Genomic DNA, 20,195 nt, shown 5'->3' with positions numbered 1-20,195 from the left:
CCCAACTCCCTTAACCTTCCCACTTTTTCTTTTTGTTTTTTTTTCTCAAAGAAATGCTACACTCAAGACTTCAACCTAAAGAATTGGCACTTTACCAGTGCAATTAAGCAATGTTACTGTACTTAAACAGAGTGCAACATTACAACTCTTGATCTCAATTTTTTTGGGGCAAGAAAAACTCACAAAATTTTGAAGAAACTTACATTTTATGATAAAAATCAGAAAGATAATTGTACATAATATATGTTAGAAATAAAAAAATTATATGAAAGTGTAAATAAACAAAAGCCCAATTAAATCTTGTTAACATTAAAAATGATGACATTTCTCAAAGTAGCAACTTGACCCGAGTCTTGCTGAGCATACGAGAGCAGTTTCCATCACTGCCTCACATGATGCCCTACTCACATATCCCAAAGTTTCCAAGTGTGATGTGCAGTTTGGGACTGAACATAAACGTCAAATACAGTATGACAATAACTGCTGAGGTGCACGGTGCACCCCCAAACCAATGCTATCAGTATCGGTATGGACTGCCGACGATTCAGGTGAATGGGCTAAAAAATAATTAAAAAATATTTCGTGGACACATGTTAAAACTATTAAAACAATATTAAAAACAATTTAATCGGAGCAACGACCCGGATAAAGGACGTTATTTATAACTTCTTAACGTTTTTAAATAATTTAATTGCATGATAATAAAGTATACATTTTACACATTAAAATATAAAAAGGTCTTTTATTAATTAAAATATTAAGAATCGTGTCATGCACCGATCCTAGCCGTATATCGGTGACAGTTCCTGAGTGGCAATAACGAGTGGTTCCCCGTCTGCTGCACGAGAGAGAGAGAGAGAGAGAGCACCTCCTGCAATCTCATGGGTGTTGGGTAGTCGCCAAATCTCTTCAATTTCACGGGTGGGTGCAGGCGTGCAGCATGCCTCTGAATCAACCACCACCACCATGTTCATCCTTCTAACACCAATCAGAAACCCACCTCCCGCTTTCCTCTGCCATCGGGGCCCCCCGTTATCTTTGGCTTCCCCTCCTAAAGACGCCCTCCTTCCCCGCCGGTCCGATACCCTCCGTGTTTCTTTTTCAAGGAGGAGTTGGTGGGATTCGGATGCAGAGAACGTCCAAAGAGGAAGGCGGACCAAGAGTGGGATTATTGACGACGAGGACGACGGAGGTAAAAGGTCGTGGTGGTCTCGTTCTCACGACTACTACGATGGCTATTATGATGATGGCGATGATTCCATGCTATTCGAAGACGAACCCGATATAGGATGGGCGGACGTTGGATTTTTCAAGGTATTTTCCTTTTTTTTTCTCTCTTTATTGGGTGCGCATATTCTTCTTCTTATTTTCCATGTTGGGATGTTTATATCTGATTCCAGAGGCTGACCGTCGTATTTATCAATGGAAATAACTAGTTGGTCTCGATTTGTTAAATGATTTTGTAGGAAAAAATAAGATCCCAGTGCATGACTAAATTGCGTGTGTATTGAAACCAATTGTGGCTTGGTCATGATAGGCGTTGAAATTGTTAGTGTTGTACAGAGGTTGCGTTTAATTTTATGAATAAAACTTGACCACTGTTTCATAACGCCATACCATATCATGAGGAATAACGAGTTGAAGTTGCGTATGCAGACAATAGAAGCTTTGGTACATCAATTTTTAACAATCTTAGCTAGTGGGTAAGCTAGAGGCAACGATAAATGTGATTAGAGGATACCAAGTGAGACTTGGATATGCTGTCTTCCTTCAATCCATTGATAAGTAGTGAATCCACAAAATCCTCTTAAAGTTGGTTTGGTAAGCAAACTATTGTAATTTGACATAAATTGGAAACTGTGGCTTTGATATCCTCAGTCAGTGGTACAAAACCGAACGCCAAGGGAGTCACTTGTTCAAACCATAGGAACGATTGCTTGGCCTTTTTTATTGAAGAAATATTTTTTTTGTATACTCTTGAAGTTGCAAAATGGTTTTACTCCCCCTCACACTTAAAAAAAATTCAACAGGGATACTGTGCCTGAAATGACCAGGCCCTCTGTTTGATACCTCTGGTTCAATTCATATATCTTTGAATGTCGAACTGTTCCATGTCTTTCTTACTTATCAATATTGCCGATTTCTAACACTGAATTTCGCAGCAGAGGGTATTTGGAAATCATCAATTGGGCTATTATGGGTCGCATCTCCTCTGCCATATTTTTATTTTGGCCTCCATCAGCTTGTTTAGAGTTTCCTCCCCTGGGCATGCCCAAGAACATGCTTTAGTACCAATTTGATATGATACTCTTTGAAGGGTATCTTGTGATTGAAATGGAGACAACTTAGTCATGGTAAAGCTTTTCTGAAGTCATATTTTCCAACTTATGGCAAATTGAAATGGTGTGAGGCTACCAAACCAACTTCGAAAGTTTAGTCATGGATCAAGAAGTTATCAGTTGGATGTTTAAAGTGGACTGAAAGAGGAGACTAGGGTTCAAACCAATACATTGGTGCCACACATTCAGCCACCTATATATGCAAGAGAAGAAGCTTTAATGATTGCTAACGATCTTTTCTTTCATATCATTATTGGTAGCCATTTCCCACCATAGATAAGCTTACAGTGCAAACATGAAGAAGCACCAGAACAAATATCTGCCATGATTATGATGAAAATTTTGGGTTGACATATTTCAATTTCTAATAGTTCAAATGGACAACAATCACATGAAGATTTGGTAATATCCCAAATACAGTATGTGAGCAACTGAATATATTTCAAGGAAGTCAAAATATCTGTGCACGAATTTGTGGACGGCATTTTCCATTATAGAAAAGCCTACAAGGAATGAATGACTGAGCACAAGGACAAATGCCTGTCACAATTGTGATGAAAAGTTTGGCTTAAGACTTAAGATATATTTCAAGTGCTAATAGTTTAAAACTTTAAATGGAGAATAATTGCATGAGGACTAGCCATTCAAATAGTGATATTCCAAATGCAGCATGTAAGGAACCAAACATACTTAAAGGAAGTCAATATTCTCTCTTCACGAGCTTATAGAGCAATAAGAAAAAGTTTTTTTTAAACAAAAAGTGCTGATATCGGAAAGATGTGCTTAAACTAGCTTTCTCTTAAATTTTGTGCAGTATGAAGGTTGGCCAAAACTAGGCATTGAATCAATAAGTACAAGCAACTAATAGTTAGATGGATTCACCCTCAGGAACCATGTTGGAGTTTTTCACATCATGGGCTCCCCTTTTTCAGATATACAATGGAGACAGATATCATTCTATGGCCAATAGTCTTCAGAAAAATCTCAAAGATGAGATTTCTTAACAAAGAATCAAGAAAAAATTGGCTCTATGGCAAAGCTAATTGTTGAAGAGCCCAAGCTCCGAGGACTGTATATATTTAAGAAGGCTTTCTCTTCTTTTTTAGGATTACTTTTTTAAAAGCAATTCATACTTTTATGTGGTATTTTTGCAAGGCTACCCAAGCTTGGCTTGATGAGCCCTGAACTCATCTGGAAAGATAAACTTTGGAACGGTCACGAAATGGTACGGACTCCAATGCACTCCACGATGAACTCCAAGAATCAAAATATTATACATTTGGACACAAACTTGAGGGCTAAAAGGACTGACATGAAAATGTGAATGAATAACTCTATTAATAATGGACATTAAAAATACAAAAAAAAAGTTACATTGGTGAATGAATAACTCTATTCATACTGGACACAAAAAAAAAAATTACATTTAAACCTCACTACAATTACACTCAACACACAAACCTAATACTACCCATCGGTCTCTCAATCCTTACACATACACACATACCCTTATTTATAGAGGAGAAAAAGAGGAAGAAGTAGGGGAGAAGAAAAGAGGAAGTCCTTGTTAAAAATATAAAAGTGTAATTATATATAATATAATAATATAATATTTTATTTATTTATTTTCTTTTTTTATTTTTATCTAGTTCAATTTGAACTAGACTTTTAAACTAGTCAAGATCCAACTAGATCTTGACTAGTTGTATAGCCTTGGAGCTAGTCCAACGGCTACAAATTGAGTCGTTGGACTAGCTCCAACGACTCTCTATGAAGAGCTCTTTAAGAGTTCTTCTCTCCCACTCTCTACTTGTATATAAATAGGGGTGATCCCCTCTCCTTTGTATCAATGCTTCTTAAGCATTTTCATATGAAATAAAAGTTTATTATTTTATTTTTGTATTATTTCTTTTATACACTTTTGTGGGTTATGATTGTAGTGTCTTTAATAGACACCGATTACAAGCATTTATGCTTTCGTGGAAGATTCTCATTTTCTTACATGGTATCAAAGCTTGAAAGCTTTTAGATCTTGGAGAGTTTTTACCTCGTTTTCCGTGCCACTTTAGCAAAAGTTGATTCATCTCTTTGTTCATGATTTAAGTGTATTTTTTTGAAGAAAGGAGACGTTTTGGAGGATCGTTGGCTACTTAAGATTGTGATTGTGCTCTTGTCCTTCCCTTTCTCTTTCCTTTTTTCTCTTTTCTTCTTCACCCTTATAAAAATGGATGACAATGATAAATCCCCATCATACCTGTCAAATTAAATGATATTAATTATGTGATGTGGGCTTCAATCATGAAGCATCACATTTGGGGGAAAGGGTTGTGGGGAATATTAGACGGTTTTGATTCGGAACCTAAACTAATTCTTAAAAAAATTGAAAATGAGAAAGAGGTGTCTGTCAATGAAGGAGAGAAAAATAAAGCATTAGCCACTTATGAGAAAAAGTGGAAAGAATGGAGGATGGGGCATGTCAAAATCATATCATGGCTAATTAATAGCGTTGTATCAAGAAATGCTCTAGTTTAGCCAAATTCGAGCATGCCAATAAGACTTGGAAATATCTTAGAAATATGTATTCCCTTAAAGACATTGTACACGTGTGCAATTTGCAAGATAAAGTTCAAACTTTGACTCAAAAAGATAAAAGTATTAGGGAATATTATAATGAGTTGTTCGAACTTTGGGAAGAGTTGGTTCTTCTTGAGCTAAAGTGGCATTGTTCCGAAAATATCGAGCTTCACCAAAAATAACTCGATATGGAATATTTTTACCAATTCATAAATGGTTTGAGGTCGGAATTTGAAGCAACCAAATAAGTCCTTTTACATAGAGGAAAAGCTCCTTCTATTATTAACACCATTGAGAAGCTAAGTATGGAGGAAAATAGGCTCAAGAAGAATACTCCAAAGAATGAAGACAATTCCGTTCTAGTCGTATCTAGATCGAGAAATTATATGCGAGCTTCTAAACCACCTCATTTTAGTAGGCAAAATAATGATTATGACAAAAGGAAAGTCATTTGCCTCATTTTAGTAGCCTCAATGTCCTAAATTAAAGAGAAGAGAAGAAAAAAAGGTTGTTTTGGTTGGTTCATCACAAGAATTAAAAGATCAGATCAATCAAGTTGCACCTGTATCCATGGCTCAATTAATGAAAAATTTTCAACCTCTTCTCAAAGGAGCATCTTCTTCAACTGAAGCCTCAACCGGAGTCGCTGTCTCATCTTTCTCCAATCCCGGTAACTTTTTTTGGCTTCTTGACTCTGGTGCTTCTTTTTATATGACTCCAAACATCAATAATTTGTCCTAATGCCTTAACAATAATTCAAGTGTGTCAAATGTTTTCACAGTTGATGGTACATCTCTTGAAATAAAAGGAATAGAAAATTTTAAAAATCTTCAAAAATCTTCAAAAATTCAAAAAATTCTTTATTTCAAAAGTTAGATATATTCCCAAACTAAATCTAAACATTTTATCTGTCTCTCAAATATCTGATTATGGGTGTAACATCTCCTTCTCTTCTCATGGTTGTTGGGTACAGGATCACTTATCAGGGAAGCTGATTAGGAAATGCCATAGAAAAAGAAGACTGTATGATTTTTTTGGAATTACCCAAGAATGCCTTTGTTATAATGTTCAGAAACTAGAGTTGGATCTATGGCACAAAAGACTTGGTCATCCTCATATATCTAAAATCCAACACTGTAAAAATTTTGTAATTTTGAAAGTTTTGCTTCTAAAGATTGTATTCTTGGTAAAATGAAAAGATTACCATTTCATGATAGAACTTTTATTTCATCTAGACCACTTGAGTTAATACATTCGGATGTTTGGGGTCCTGCACTGGTCATATCAAAAGGCAAATATGCATATTATGTAATTTTTGTTGATGACTTCTCTAGGCATACTTGAATTTACTTCCTTAAGCATAAATCCAAGTTTTTTTCACATTTTCAAATGTTTCACAAAATGGCTAAAAACAAATTTCAAAATGATATTTTCATTTTTCGCACTGATTTAGGGAAAAAATTTATGTCAAAAGAATTTAAAGACTATCTCAATTTACATGGCATCACACATCAAAGATCTTGTTCACACACACCACAACAAAATAGTTTGGCCGAACGAAAACATCAATACATTATGGAAACTACTAGGATTTTATTAATAATAAATCAAGTTCCAAAAGAGTTTTGGGCGGAAGCAACCTTAATTGCTACCTATCTCATTAACTGAATGTCATCTTCTTCTTTGAAAAATATAACTCCAATTGAAAAACTTGTTAAATTATCTCTTGATTACTCTAGATTAAGAGTCTTTGGATGCAAGCGTTTTGTTTTCACCAACAAGAATGATAAACTCTCCCCCCTGTGTCATTCCTTGTGCCTTCTTAGGTTATGCAGATAATAAAAAAAGTTATAGGTGTTTTGATTTTAAAAATGTAAAATTGTATGTATCAAGAAATGTATCCTTCTTGGAAAAGAAAAGTTTTTTTGATTTTGAAAAAAAACAAGGAAGTAATCAAATATTCTTTTTTGATAGTTTTGACTTCAAAATCTGATGGATGTGACCATGAATACGATTTAGACAATGGTCAAAGTACTATTGATTCTGAACATAATGTTGCTAATGAAGAGCAAACCCATAGGGACACCGGTTTACAATACTCAAGATGTAAAGAATCCAATCTTCCATTTGCATTGGAAAAATACTCCGAAGCACAAACCAGAAGGTCATCCAAAATTTCTAAACGTTTCGAAAATTTTGTGTCCTATGAATCGTTTTCACCCACATAGAAGGCATTTATTGCATTAATACACTCATATGTAGAACCTTCATTGTATACTCAAACAAAAAATCATATAGAGTGCATGAAGGCATAATTGAAAGCATTAGAAAGAGCTAACACTACTATTCAAAATATTCCACAAGGAAAGAAACCTATAGGTTGTAGGTGAGTTTATAAAGTTAAAACCAAGAGTGATAGAACTCTTGAAAGGTATAAAGCCAGATTAGTGGCCAATGGGTATTCCTAAGAGTATGACATCGATTACGAAGAAATTTTTGCTCCAGTTGCCCGAATGACCACCATTAAGACACTAATAGCCTTAGCCTCTATTAGAAAATGACCTATATTTCAAATGGATGTCAAGAATGATTTTCTCAATGTAAACTTAGTTGAAGAAGTTTATATGAAAGCACCGCCTGTTATTAATATTCTTAAGGGTAAAACTCTTCATTTAGAAAAGGCTCTTTACGGTCTTAAACAAACACCAAAAGCCTGGTATAACAGGTTTAGTTATGTTATGCTTGATATTGGATTTAGAACTTGTTTGACTGACACTGCTTTATTTATTAAGATTTCTAATGCAAGGATTCTTCTTATTCTCTATATGGATGACATAAATATCAAGAACAAACACTTGATAAATATACTTGCATCAAACTGTTTTGGCTCGATGTTCTTATATGCAAGCGATTTTTCTAATGTGCAACAGTCAGCTGCAAACATTGCCGAATTTTTGAAAACAGGATTTAAACTTGTGAGGCCTTCTATTGTAGTGCAAGTGATTACAGACAATGCAACAAATTGCAAGTTAGCAGGTGAAGAATTAAAACAAACGTATAAGTATATTTTTTGGTCACCTTGTGTTGTGCACACACTTAATTTGATCTTTAAGGATTTGGCACATGAGTTTCATTGGTTGGGAGAAACATATTTGCAGAGTAAAGAAATTGTGAAGTATATCACAAATCATTCAAAAGCACTAGCAATCTTTAGAAGCAATGAAAAATTAGAATTAATAAAGATTGCAAAACCAAGGTTTGCTTCACATTATACTACTTTGAAACACTTGCTTGATGTGAGGGAGAGCTTAAGACTCACAGTAATTTCAGATAGATGGAGCGATTGGAAGCAATCATACACAGATGAAACTATGAAAAAAAGATTGTTACAACAGAAACAACTATTCTTGATGAAGAATATTGGGATTCTGTACATTTGGCATTATTGATTACAAAACTCATATATAAGATGATTAAATTTTGTGATAAGGAAGGCCCTATAATTGGTGAAGTGTACGAAGGCATGAACAACATGTTGGGGGAAATCAAAGACAATCTAAAAGGACAACCAAATTTATATAAAAAGATTCATAAGATTGTCTCAAATAGATGGGATAGAATGAACGTGCCTCTCCATAGTCTAGCCTACATGCTTACTCCAAAATATTACGAGTCGGAGTATCTCAAGATCCCAGCAGCAGGAGGGGTCAAACGAGTTTCTCCTGGTAAAATTTTTATTCTATCTATTTAATAAAGTTTAATGATTTAATTATTTTATTATTTCATTTGCATTTTCTTGTTATAATTATTAAACATTTTTTTTTTGCAGAAAAGGATAATGATATCTTAGACGGTGCAATGCTCGCGCTTGAAGTCATATCTGCTGGAAATGAAGAGCTATCTACACTGTATAGGTCATAACTTGTGGCTTTTGCATCAAGAAGTGAAAGACTTAACCGAAATGCAGCAAGAATAGATGCATTGAATCCTACAATGTCGGTGCTTAATTGGTGGCATTTTTATGGTGGTGATACAACTGAGTTGAGAGCATTAGCCATTAAGGTTTTATCTCAACCTATTAGCACATCTTCTGCAGAAAGATTGTGGAGCACCTATAGTTATATTCACAATGTTAAAAGAAATAGGCTCGATGAAGATCGTGCTGATACCTTAGTGTATATTCATTTCAATCTTCAATTGATTGACATGTATAATTAAACTGTGTTGTACTCAGTGTTGTGAAAAGCGTTGAGGCGTAGCGAGGTGCTCCACCAAAATCTGAGGCGAGGCGTAAGCCTCGAGGCGTAAAGCGTAAGCCTAAAAAAAAAATTAAACTTAAAAAAAACTATAAAAAGTATCTAAAGTTATAAATAAATAAAAAAATCTTTATTGATGAAGCAACAACCAACAAGAAATAATAAATCTCAAATAAATACTGAAAAATATGAGATTAACATGTAAATAAATACTGAAAAAATATGAAATTAACATGTAAAAGTACCATTAATGCAACAATCTATGTAAGTATCTAAAAAATAAAACATGGGCATTCATTAAATAAAAAATTAACATTAACAACTAAATGCATTTTAGCATTAACAATACCATGTCATAATTAGAAAATGTAAACATTAGAAACCAAAATTCTCTTCAATTAAAATGATCTCTTGCCGCATTTGCAGAAAAAAAAAAAAAAAAAGCTAAAAAAACATCTATTGAGAACATTGCATCTATGCAAAAATCAATATTAAAAGTATATCATGTCATTAATATTGTGATCTATGAAGAAAATTCAGGTCATTTGACAACACCTTATAATGATTTTCATTCAAACAATAAATAACATCCAAACGTTGATATCAATGTCCAAACAAATATTCTAAATCTTAAAGACCATTTAGATTATACTGTATAAGGAGGAAATAGGATAAAGACATAGCACAATATAATTTAATACAACAAGAGAGCATCCAATGAACAAATTTTTGTTTTTTTCAACAAGGGAACATCCAATGAAAATAAAATGCTAATACAAATACAGCAAGGGAACAAAAAGTAGAACAATACAACAATTTACTGTTTGCACATGCTAATAAAAACCATTCATTATAAATGAAATGCAAACGACACTCATTTCAACAATATAAAAACAAATCAGGAAACAAGAAACCAGCTAAGGTTTTTCAACAGACACTATATGGGATGTTGTTCATCGCATGGATGAATGGCATCAGGTTGACCTCTACCATCGAAAGTAGAGGTTACGCGTGGGCTGCAAAATTCATCAAATGTTGCAACGAATGGTCTACAAGAACTCACGCGTGGGCTGGACCTGCTAAAAGCATCCACGCTCATCTAAAGGAGATGGGACACTGCACTAGACATGCCTGTGATAGCATGCTAACAGCACAACAGTTGCAGAGTTGCTGATTTTCGCAGACACTCGTTGAAAGGGGGGAAGAGCATCAACGATTGAGAGAGAGGGGGGAAAGAGCACACCTGGCCTCCGAGAGAGGGAGAGGGAGCCGGCTCAGTGGTGGCAGTGGTGGCGACGTGGGTAGGTGAGGAGAGGGAAGCACGAGCAGGAGAGGAGAGGGAAGCACGAGCTGGAGATCGAGCAGGCGAAGGAGGAGCGTGAAAATACCTTTTTAAAACAATGTGAAAACCCCTAATTTCTGGTCAAATGGGGGCTTTGACTCTCATTTGACCAAAAAATTAGAAGCGTATACGCCTTGGCTTGAGGTGCACCTCGCCATGAGGCATGCGCCTCAAGGCGTATGAGGCGCACGCCTCGAGCCTTTTGCGCTTTCTCAAGGCAAAAAGCTCCTCGCCTCGAGGCGATGCACGCTTTTGTGCCTTGAGGCGCGTTTTTAATAACACTGGTTGTACTTTTGTTTTGGTATTTTTTTTTCTCTTTTTCTATCATTGATTGTTTATTAACATTCATATTTTATATTCTTGTTATAAAAGGTGTAACAATCGCTACAAAGAAGGGCCTAGTCGAAAATGAGATATCAATCCAGAATTTTCTATTGTAGAAGAAAATACGTTGAGATTAGAGGATATGCGATGAAGAGATTTGGATGATAGTGCACAACAATCAAGCACTATTTTCAAATCCAAACATAAAGATGCACAACCAAGAGCTCCATTACTTCCAATAATCATACGTACAAATGAAGTTGGAGATGATACAAATCAATCCAACAGAGCTAGTAGAACTGCAAATATACAAGAGCGACCATCAGTTCCTCAAGGGCGGATTGATTGTTTCTTTAGCAGGAGACCTAGGCAAGATATGTTATATTGTGTTTTTTATATTTTAAATTATGGTTTTTGAACATTTTAATTTTTTAACGTATTCATTATAGGAAATGAAGGAAGGAGCAGAAGACATGGTCGTGAAGGACAAAAAGCACATGATGATGCATAAAGTTCGCGATCTATTGCTGACTTGAAGGGGAAGAGAGAGATGACAGATTAATGAACTCTTGAATTATTAATTATTTTTTTGATGATGTAGTTAGAGTAACTTAAAAACTTTTATGTTACTTTTTTGTCATGGTCTTGTAATATTTTTTTGGTATACTTTTATTTTGAATCTTGCATGACGAAGTGAAGGAGTGGATTATGTTAATTTTAAGTTTAGAGTTTAGAACTTTGTAGCTTATAATTTACAATTTAGAAATTTATAGCTTAAAAATTTAACCATATCTCTATGTAATCTTTGAGTTTATTGATTTCTCATTTTCTATGTTGTAGAGATGACAAGATTTACAACAATCACAACATCAAATAACAAGTCATTTGATTCTTTCGTTGAAAAAGGTACGCTTTTTAATCAAATTTATTTTTTTTCTTAATGCATTATTTAGTGCTTGCATGCATTTGTTAAATGATTGCAACAAGAATGTGAATTATGATCTTCTCTTGATGTATGATTTTTTAAATGCTTCACAGTTGCAATATGATGCATTTGTTAGATAATTACAACTTATATTATTTATTGTCTTAGATACATGTTTTATTTTGTCAACGATGACATAAATCTTATTTTTTGATAAAATAAAAATATATAATTACATTTTTGCTTCCCTTTCTATTCTTATTCTCTTCTCACTCGAATCCTATGTCGCTTCCTTCTTCGCTCCTTAGGTCGCTTTCGAGACGCTTCCTGGTTCGCTCCTAAGTCGTCTTGCGCTTCTCGCTTCCTAAAATTTTAGAAGTGCCTCGCTTCTCGTATCGCTTCCCGCTTCCTCGACTGACAACTCTGATCAAACCTCTCGCTGCTTCTAGATATCATTTCCTCTTAAACAAACTTTCGCTCATTGTATCGTAAGTTTGAGGGAGAGTGTTAAAAATATAAAAACGTAATTATATATAATATAATAATATAATATTTTATTTATTTATTTTCTTTTTCTTTTTTTATTTTTATCTAGTTCAATTTGAACTAGACTTTTAAACTAGTTAAGATCCAACTAGATCTTGACTAGTTGTATAGCCGTTGGAGCTAGTCCAACGGCTACAAATTGAGCCGTTGGACTAGCTCCAACGACTCTCTATGAAGAGCTCCTTAAGAGTTCTTCTCTCCCACTCTCTACTTGTATATAAATAAGGGTGATCCCCTCTCCTTTGTATCAATGCTTCTTAAGCATTTTCATATGAAGTAAAAGTTTGTTATTTTATTTTTGTGTTATTCCTTTTATACCCTTTTGTGGGTTATGATTACAAGCATTTGCGCTTTCGTGAGAGATTCTCATTTCTTTACAGTCCTCTCAATAACTAAGGGAGAGGCCTCCCAACGACTAGAATTCTAGCGGTTGGGAGCTAGTCAAACAAGTTTGACTAGGTTGCAACAGCTAGAATTTCTAGCCGTTGGTATATATATATTATAATAAATAAATATAATATATACATATATACGTATGTATATATGTTTATATATATATACAAAAGGAAACATTAATCTTAATACCCCCTTCAAACTTACTGTGACTCACTGTAAGTTTGCAAATACAAATAAGTAACCCATTACATAAAATATCATCATTTGTTTTCGTTAAGTTCTTCTATTCGTTGCTTTTTTCTAAAGGTGATCTTCAAACATATGCTTTAAGTCGGTCTTTAGGATTTCCAATATCACCAAATCTTGGGAACCTAAAAATAGAGCTCACAAAAATGTTCAACTATACATATATATCATAAGAAAAAAAAATTATTAATTATATGTTATAGTGAGAGGATGGCCAAACACACCAAAAGTAGAAAATATTTAAGAAGACAATTTACTATTTTTCAAAAATTATTTAAAAAGTCATTAATTTTGAGAAATCATTGTTCTTAATAAGTGAACATAAGTGTACAATATAAAAAAGAGAAATGTATGCATAAAATATCTCAAAGATAGGTTTATAAATCATTAATCATTTTAAATATTCATGAAAGCATGCATTATTTAAAGTCAATACACATATTTATCACATTAATAAAAGACATAAAATATGGATTTTTTAAACAATCATTAATACCATGAAGAAATAACACACGAACAAATTTAAATCACAAAACATTTTATACAACCAAAGATAAGAAATAATTTCAATCACTCAACAAAGATTTGAGAAATGCCAAATACATAGTTCAATTTCATTTTAGAAGTAATATAACTAAAATGGATCACTTAATGGACTACACAAACAATTTGCAAGGTAAAATAATATATCCTTCAAATGCTTAGAAATGCACATACTAGCCATAAATACAAGAGGAAAAGCCAAGCATTAGCAATACTATATTGAGTGCTAAAAAGCATTAATTCACCAAAAGATAATACAAAGTGTCAACAATCTCAAGAGCATAACAAATGCACATAATATCCATTATGAGCACACACAACACAATATGTAATTTTACTAATGAAATGTTAAAAGAATCATAAGTCCAACAAGGACAAGAAAGTGCCTCTTATGAACTTACAAGAATACAATATTCAAAAGCACAAAGTCCACTTATGAATTAAACACATAAACTTATACACAAGCAACTTAGGGCTCAAGAACACAATAAAAGAGTAAGATTTTTATATCAAAGATGCTTGAGAAAACACTAATTAAACTTATGTAGAACATGCAAGATAGAATAAATCATGCAAGTAAAGCATATACAAAATGCATGAAATATAATCATTTCTCATGCAATAGCAAATGAGTTTAGAAAAACATACGAAGAGATTTAAAAATCTCATACATCATAATGAATGAATTTTGCAAATATTAACACTAGTTTGACCATCACAAGCAATCACCTCACTAGACCTTTAATCCTAAAAAATCAAGTCAATCAACGACTAGAACAAGAGCATAAATATAATGCCACTAAAAGGATGAAAATACACACGAAGGTATGTATAAACATCTATTGTCTATATATAATGACACTCAAAACAAGTGTATCGGCGAGTAGAACAAGAGTATAATCGCAATGCCATTAATGGGTTAAAATCACACACGAAGGTGTGAATAAACATCTCTTGTCTATATATAATAACACTCAAAACAAGTATATCAGCGACTAGATGAAGAGTATAATCATAATGCTACCAATGGGCTAAAAACACACACGAAAGTGTGAATAAACATCTTTTGTCTACATATAATAACACTTAGATAAGGCATAAAAGTGTGAAGACACTCGAAGTAAGAAAACTTGTAATGGAAACACACTAATGTCACACAAAAAATATCAATTTTAACAATCTTTCGAAACACCATGGTTTCAAATAATAGATTGTCATAACAGATAAGCAGAGTTATAAGCATCCATAATAATAACAATGGTCATATAAACAAATGAGTGATAAAACACACACATAGAAATCGAGGTCAATCACCTACCAGTTAGATACGTACTTAAACTGACAAGATGACATGAAGTGCACATACAACCCGCCCCAACGACTAATTCGGATTTCCAATAACAATGAGTTTAGAGGTCAATCATACATCAATCAAACCCAAAGCAAATGACAACACATCACTCATAAACTTGAGAATCTAGATTGATAAGATGATATGAGGTACAGACATAACTCACCTCAACGACTAACCCTTACTCAATAACAAGGCTAAAAATAAATGATGCATTATATAAAATTCATTGATGGACAATTTAAATGACATAAAAAGGCAATACATACACATAAACATCAATTTCCAAATATGTGAGTTCATATCAAATATCCGATTTGGAAAAAAACAAGTTTCAAATCAATTCCAATAAAGTTAAGTAAAAAATGTTAGCATAAAATTAGTGCAATCATATGCACAAAAATATGTCAGTTGATGTAATTATATGTAATACATGATGTTTGAGAATCTTTCCAAAGATCATAAATCCACCAACGAGAAACAAGTGCATTAAGCACATCACATGCAAAAGGTTAATAAGTCTCATTAAAGAGACACGAACATATATGATAAGAGGTTAGAACTAAATCATTAGTCTACTAAAAAAAACTTAAGTGCCGCTAGTGGGCGAGATACAAGGCCGCTAGTGGGCGAGATACAAAAAAACCAAGGGCTACATACAATCTTCATAAAAACAATATAGATGTTTTTGATAAAATACTCTCAAAGCACCATAAAAATCCACACATATATGATCACATAAAACAAGAGATTTTTATCATAATATAACATTCTTCAATAAGCATGATGTAGAATATCAATATACAAGAGAGAAATCACAAAAGATAAACACATTTATTATACAATAACAAGTCATACTTATGTCATTCAATAAAGACTTCTTAAGGCATATGCCAAAAAGAAAATCTTAATCCAACACGTGTCATTTGAAAGTAATCTTACTTAATAGAGCGAATATTGCTCAAATATATATAAAATAACATATTCAAAAAAGGCCTCATTAGAAATCGATCACGATAAAAGTTCATGCTTGATCACATCATAATATTCCAAAGATAGTCCATACATATGTTAAGAAATGTGAATTTTTAGTACTTTGCAAAACACATAATATTTTAGGAAGCCACATATTCAACTTGAGTGAATAACTACAAAGGTGTTCTCTAAGGAACACACTCACAATACTCACAAAGAGGAGAACCAAGAAGAGGTGTTCTAAAAGAACACAATCACAAATCCCACAAAAGGGATACACAATAAGGCACAATATAAAAAAATATTTTTATTCAAATGAAGTGTGTGTGCAAAAGCATATATGTCTTTGCAAAATATAGATTTTCACTACACATATCCATAATCCAACACACACACGCACACACACACACACACACACACACACACACACACATATATATATACAACAATTTATACATCAAAACATATTTATTTTTAACATAATTCCTTTTAAAACTTACCATACATATGAAAAACAAGAATCCAAAGATACATACTGGAATGCGAAATCCGTGAATCCATTTCATTCATTAGTACAATTTTTTTCCAAGATCCCGATGCCTCGCTTTGATATCATGTCACAAAATGGTACGGACTCCAATACACTCCATGATGAACTCCAATAATCAAAATATTATACATTTGAACATAAACTTAAGAGCTAAAAGGACAAACATAAAAATGTGAATGGATAACTATGTTCCTGAATGCTATAGACTTGTTTGTGAGTAAACTGGATGGGTATCCCAGATTGCTCATGAGAGAAGAAAAAGGAAAGGGGTATAGATAGTTCATAATACATTTCCTTTTTTTGAAGGAACAAAAAAAGATTTTTTGAAGGAAGTTCAAATACATTTCCACATATCAGATGTTGATCAGAAGGGTTATTTGTAGGGGTGGAATGTCCAGATATGATTTCAACTTGATTAGTGATAAGTGGAATTTATTTGTTAGCTTACTTGGATTAGGTTGTTGTCTCTTATTTCTGTTTCTATGAGTTATATACAAGAGATTCTAGATTTGTATGGCTTAAAGAGAAGTATATTGCATCCTAGGGTTTATAGGACAATCACCTCAAGGAAATTTAGCCTACTTAGTAGGATCCACACAATGTGTTATTTATTTGTGGTTGTAGGTAACCAGATGAAAGTGCAGAATTTTGCCCTTCTTGACTGAAACCAAATGGCCTTGAGTATTCCTCTTTATTTATTTATTTTGTTTTCTAGGATATTGCTTTGAAACCCAAGTTTTCCCACACTGACAGGTGCATGGCTTAATGAGTTGAAGGTTCACCCTATGAACATGTGTTTGAAACCGTAGTTTGGGTAGATGTGGTGCAAATGGGATTCAAGCATGTTCGCAAGTCCTGATGAGATCAGAAGAAGCATCAAGAAATTTAGGGATAATGTACACCAGTTTTTGTTATGTAATAATTTGTCTAGTTAAGTGGGTTTTCTAGCTTTTACAAAGTAATGGGTTCCTCAGGCATCATCGTTTTTCGGTTTGGAATGTAAGGATGACAAGCATCTCATAGGAAATGGTGGCAAGATGGATGAGGCCAACATCCTAAATCTATTATAAAGTAAAATTAGCTAAGCCTAAGATTGACTTAACCACACTAGCAGGTAAGTTTAAGATCTTAATCATGATCTTTGACTTTTACCCCTCCATTAGGAGGGGCAGCTAAGCTAGCCACTTTTTGAAATTTTATCTTGGCCATTGCAAGGCTATGAATTTTCAAGGCTCCTACCTTCAGTTTTACCTCATTAAAATGTTTGAAGTAATTACCTTATATTATGGGCATGTTTGCTTTGGTCACAGGTGAGAATAGAATCTTGAGAAGGTAAAAGTTGTGATTGTGAATCACAAGGTCAACCTTGTGATCTATTTTCACAAGATTCAAAGCAAAAACAGGCAAAAAAATCACAACTGGCAATCATAATCATAGCTTTTACTTTTTCATGTTCCACTAACCTTGAGAAAGTATGGTGATTCTGATTTACAATCACAGGATCCAAGAATCACAGGGCATTGCAAACATTATGTCTCCACTTTGGTCAGTACTTCCTGATCCTTTGGAGTTTGTATCTTTGTAAGATGCCTGGATGGCACTGTTCATAAAGTTTAGCGATCACTCATATGTTCTGATCCTGGGATCCTGGAATGAGTGATTGATTCCACGTGATGTCTTTTGGACAGGTATTGAAGTCATATGGTTGGATGGTTCCAGCCATTATATTGTCTATGCTGCTGGCAACAGGGCCCAAGGCTTTTCTCATGGCACTGGCCCTTCCTCTGGGGCAGTCAGCTATTTCCCTCGCAGTTGATAAGTTGTGGGGCAAGACAAGAGCTGGTCCAAAACCACCAAAATCAAAGTCCAAGAAACCAAACTTTGCCAACTCATCTGCAGCCAATGGTCGCAAGCAAAAAGCTCAGAGTGATGTATCAGAAGTAAGCAGCAGCAATTCATGGGTCACTGATGGTAAAGTAATGGGCACAGGGCCGACGTTTGGAGGTTGGGATGAGTTGGATATCAAGGGAAAGGAATCTAGCAGACAGCCACTTAGACCAACACCAAAACCAAGACCAAGACCAGCAGGTGCAAGCAAAGGTGGTTCACGGAAGCAAAGCAAGTTGGTCAAGGGGAAAAATGGTGACATGCCTTTGTTAATGAGACTGCTGATAGCCGTGTTTCCCTTTCTTGGCTCATGGGTTAAGATTCTTTAAATCTTTAAGTAACTTGAAAACCATAAAAAAATTGCTACATTGATTTCAACCATCTTAGTCTATCATCAGAGGTGCTCCTGCAAAAACTACTCTTGCTTTCATGAAGATGAGCTCAGAGTTTGTACAACTATTTTTAACCAGTAAAACGTAGGACATATCTAACCATTGCATGGATAAAGCAACTCAGATTGGGCGGTATGGACTCCGAAGAGATGGCTTATGTAGGCCCATTCAAGTCCGTCCAAGTCAGAAGTCCAATACAGATGTGATATCTTTCAGACAGTCCAAATTCTTATATGAGTTTGTTTTCCATTAGAATTAGAATTCATAGATGCTAAGGTGGACTGGATGGACTGTTAAGTCTTCAGAAATTGAATTTCTTTGGTCAGTTTTTGTCTTATGAATATAAAATCTAATGTTGGATTTTTTCTGCATATATGAACAAATTATACTGGGTCATATAGATGCTGCCGTGTTACGATAATATGTGCAATTCTGAAACTACCACTATCCCTAACACACTCTTGGTCCATTTGTTTTTATATTCAATGAGGGAAAACCTCAGTTCAGGTGTGAGAGAGAATGATGCCCTGCCTTATGGCCTACCTCGAAGTGGGAAAACCCCTCAGCCACCATCTCTGCACAATGCTCTTAATACTTCTAAAGATAGTGTTCATCGTACTTGGGTTTTCTTCTGTTTTGTCAATTAGGTGGTTTAGTTACTAATTTTCCAATCAGTACTAACCACTACTGGCCCACCTTTAGTCCAACTATGCCTGAAAAGTTGAGCTTACATAAGAAAGATACAAATGCTGTGAATTGGCAATTGGCAAGAGATATGAATAGACTTGAGATGACAAAATAAGAATATTGGTGACGCTAATACGCTCAAGAACAGATAGGAATAACCTTTAGATGAATAGGGTAAGTGACAGAACATTCACCATCTTAATCTGGACAATGCTTTTTTCATCCTCCTAAATGGTATTCCTAACATGTGGAAATTATCAACCTCCATAATGAGTTCATGCTTCCCATAGCCATTGGATCAAAGCAACATTAAACAGCGCTATCCGTATGTGGAATAGTATTGTGGGTAGGGGTGGGCATCGGCCCAGACCAGTTTGGAGCTTGTTTTGTCAGGCTTTACGCAGGACTCGGCCCAGAAACGACCTGGCCCATTTAATAATGGGCCAGATTTAAGCCCAGTTTTAAACGGGTTCGGTTCGGAAAGCAACCCATGACCTGAGTCATTGGCCCAATGAACTGATGTTCAACGGGTCAGTCGGACCTGACCCAAACCCATTTATTCTAGATGGATGTGTGCATGATGATGCATTCATCTGAAATAATCCATATTCCATGCACGTTATGGACATGCAAAATCAAGGACGATGTAAATGTTAAACCAGCAATCTCATGCACCCAATTAATTATCTTTCTAGTTCCCATAAAATTGATGCATCTAGTTCGGTAAATAATAATACTTAAACAACTTATCATGCACCCCACTAATTATCTTTTTAGTTTACAGAAAGTTAATACAATTAATTAGGTAAATGATAATAGTTACCAACTTACATCTTAAGCAGTTAATCAGGTAGTTTGTGGG

General features: G+C 34.4%; 1 protein-coding gene across 1 annotated transcript; it reads left to right on the top strand.

Moving 5' to 3' along the window:
- Window positions 1-836: 836 nt before the first annotated feature.
- LOC149821779 (uncharacterized) lies at window positions 837-19,014 on the top strand. Its single transcript, XM_089980594.1, has 2 exons — window positions 837-1,314; window positions 18,056-19,014. The coding sequence occupies exons 1-2, from the start codon at window positions 967-969 to the stop codon at window positions 18,581-18,583; spliced, it is 876 nt and encodes a 291-aa protein (XP_089836720.1). The 5' UTR covers window positions 837-966; the 3' UTR covers window positions 18,584-19,014.
- Window positions 19,015-20,195: the final 1,181 nt, after the last annotated feature.

The sequence above is a fragment of the Nuphar pumila genome, chromosome 11 (assembly GCF_984573655.1).
Source record: "Nuphar pumila chromosome 11, dmNupPumi1.hap1.1, whole genome shotgun sequence".
Classification (NCBI taxonomy): Eukaryota; Viridiplantae; Streptophyta; class Magnoliopsida; order Nymphaeales; family Nymphaeaceae; genus Nuphar; species Nuphar pumila.
The sequence above is the reverse complement of the archived record's forward strand: the minus strand, read 5'-3'. Positions and strand labels throughout refer to the sequence as shown.

Bases quoted from the DNA above. Each gene is read 5' to 3' on its own strand.
- LOC149821779 (XM_089980594.1), top strand. From the start codon at position 967: ATGTTCATCCTTCTAACACCAATCAGAAACCCACCTCCCGCTTTCCTC. The intron at 1,315-18,055 runs GTATTTTCCTTT...TCTTTTGGACAG, and splicing joins CGGACGTTGGATTTTTCAAG to GTATTGAAGTCATATGGTTG.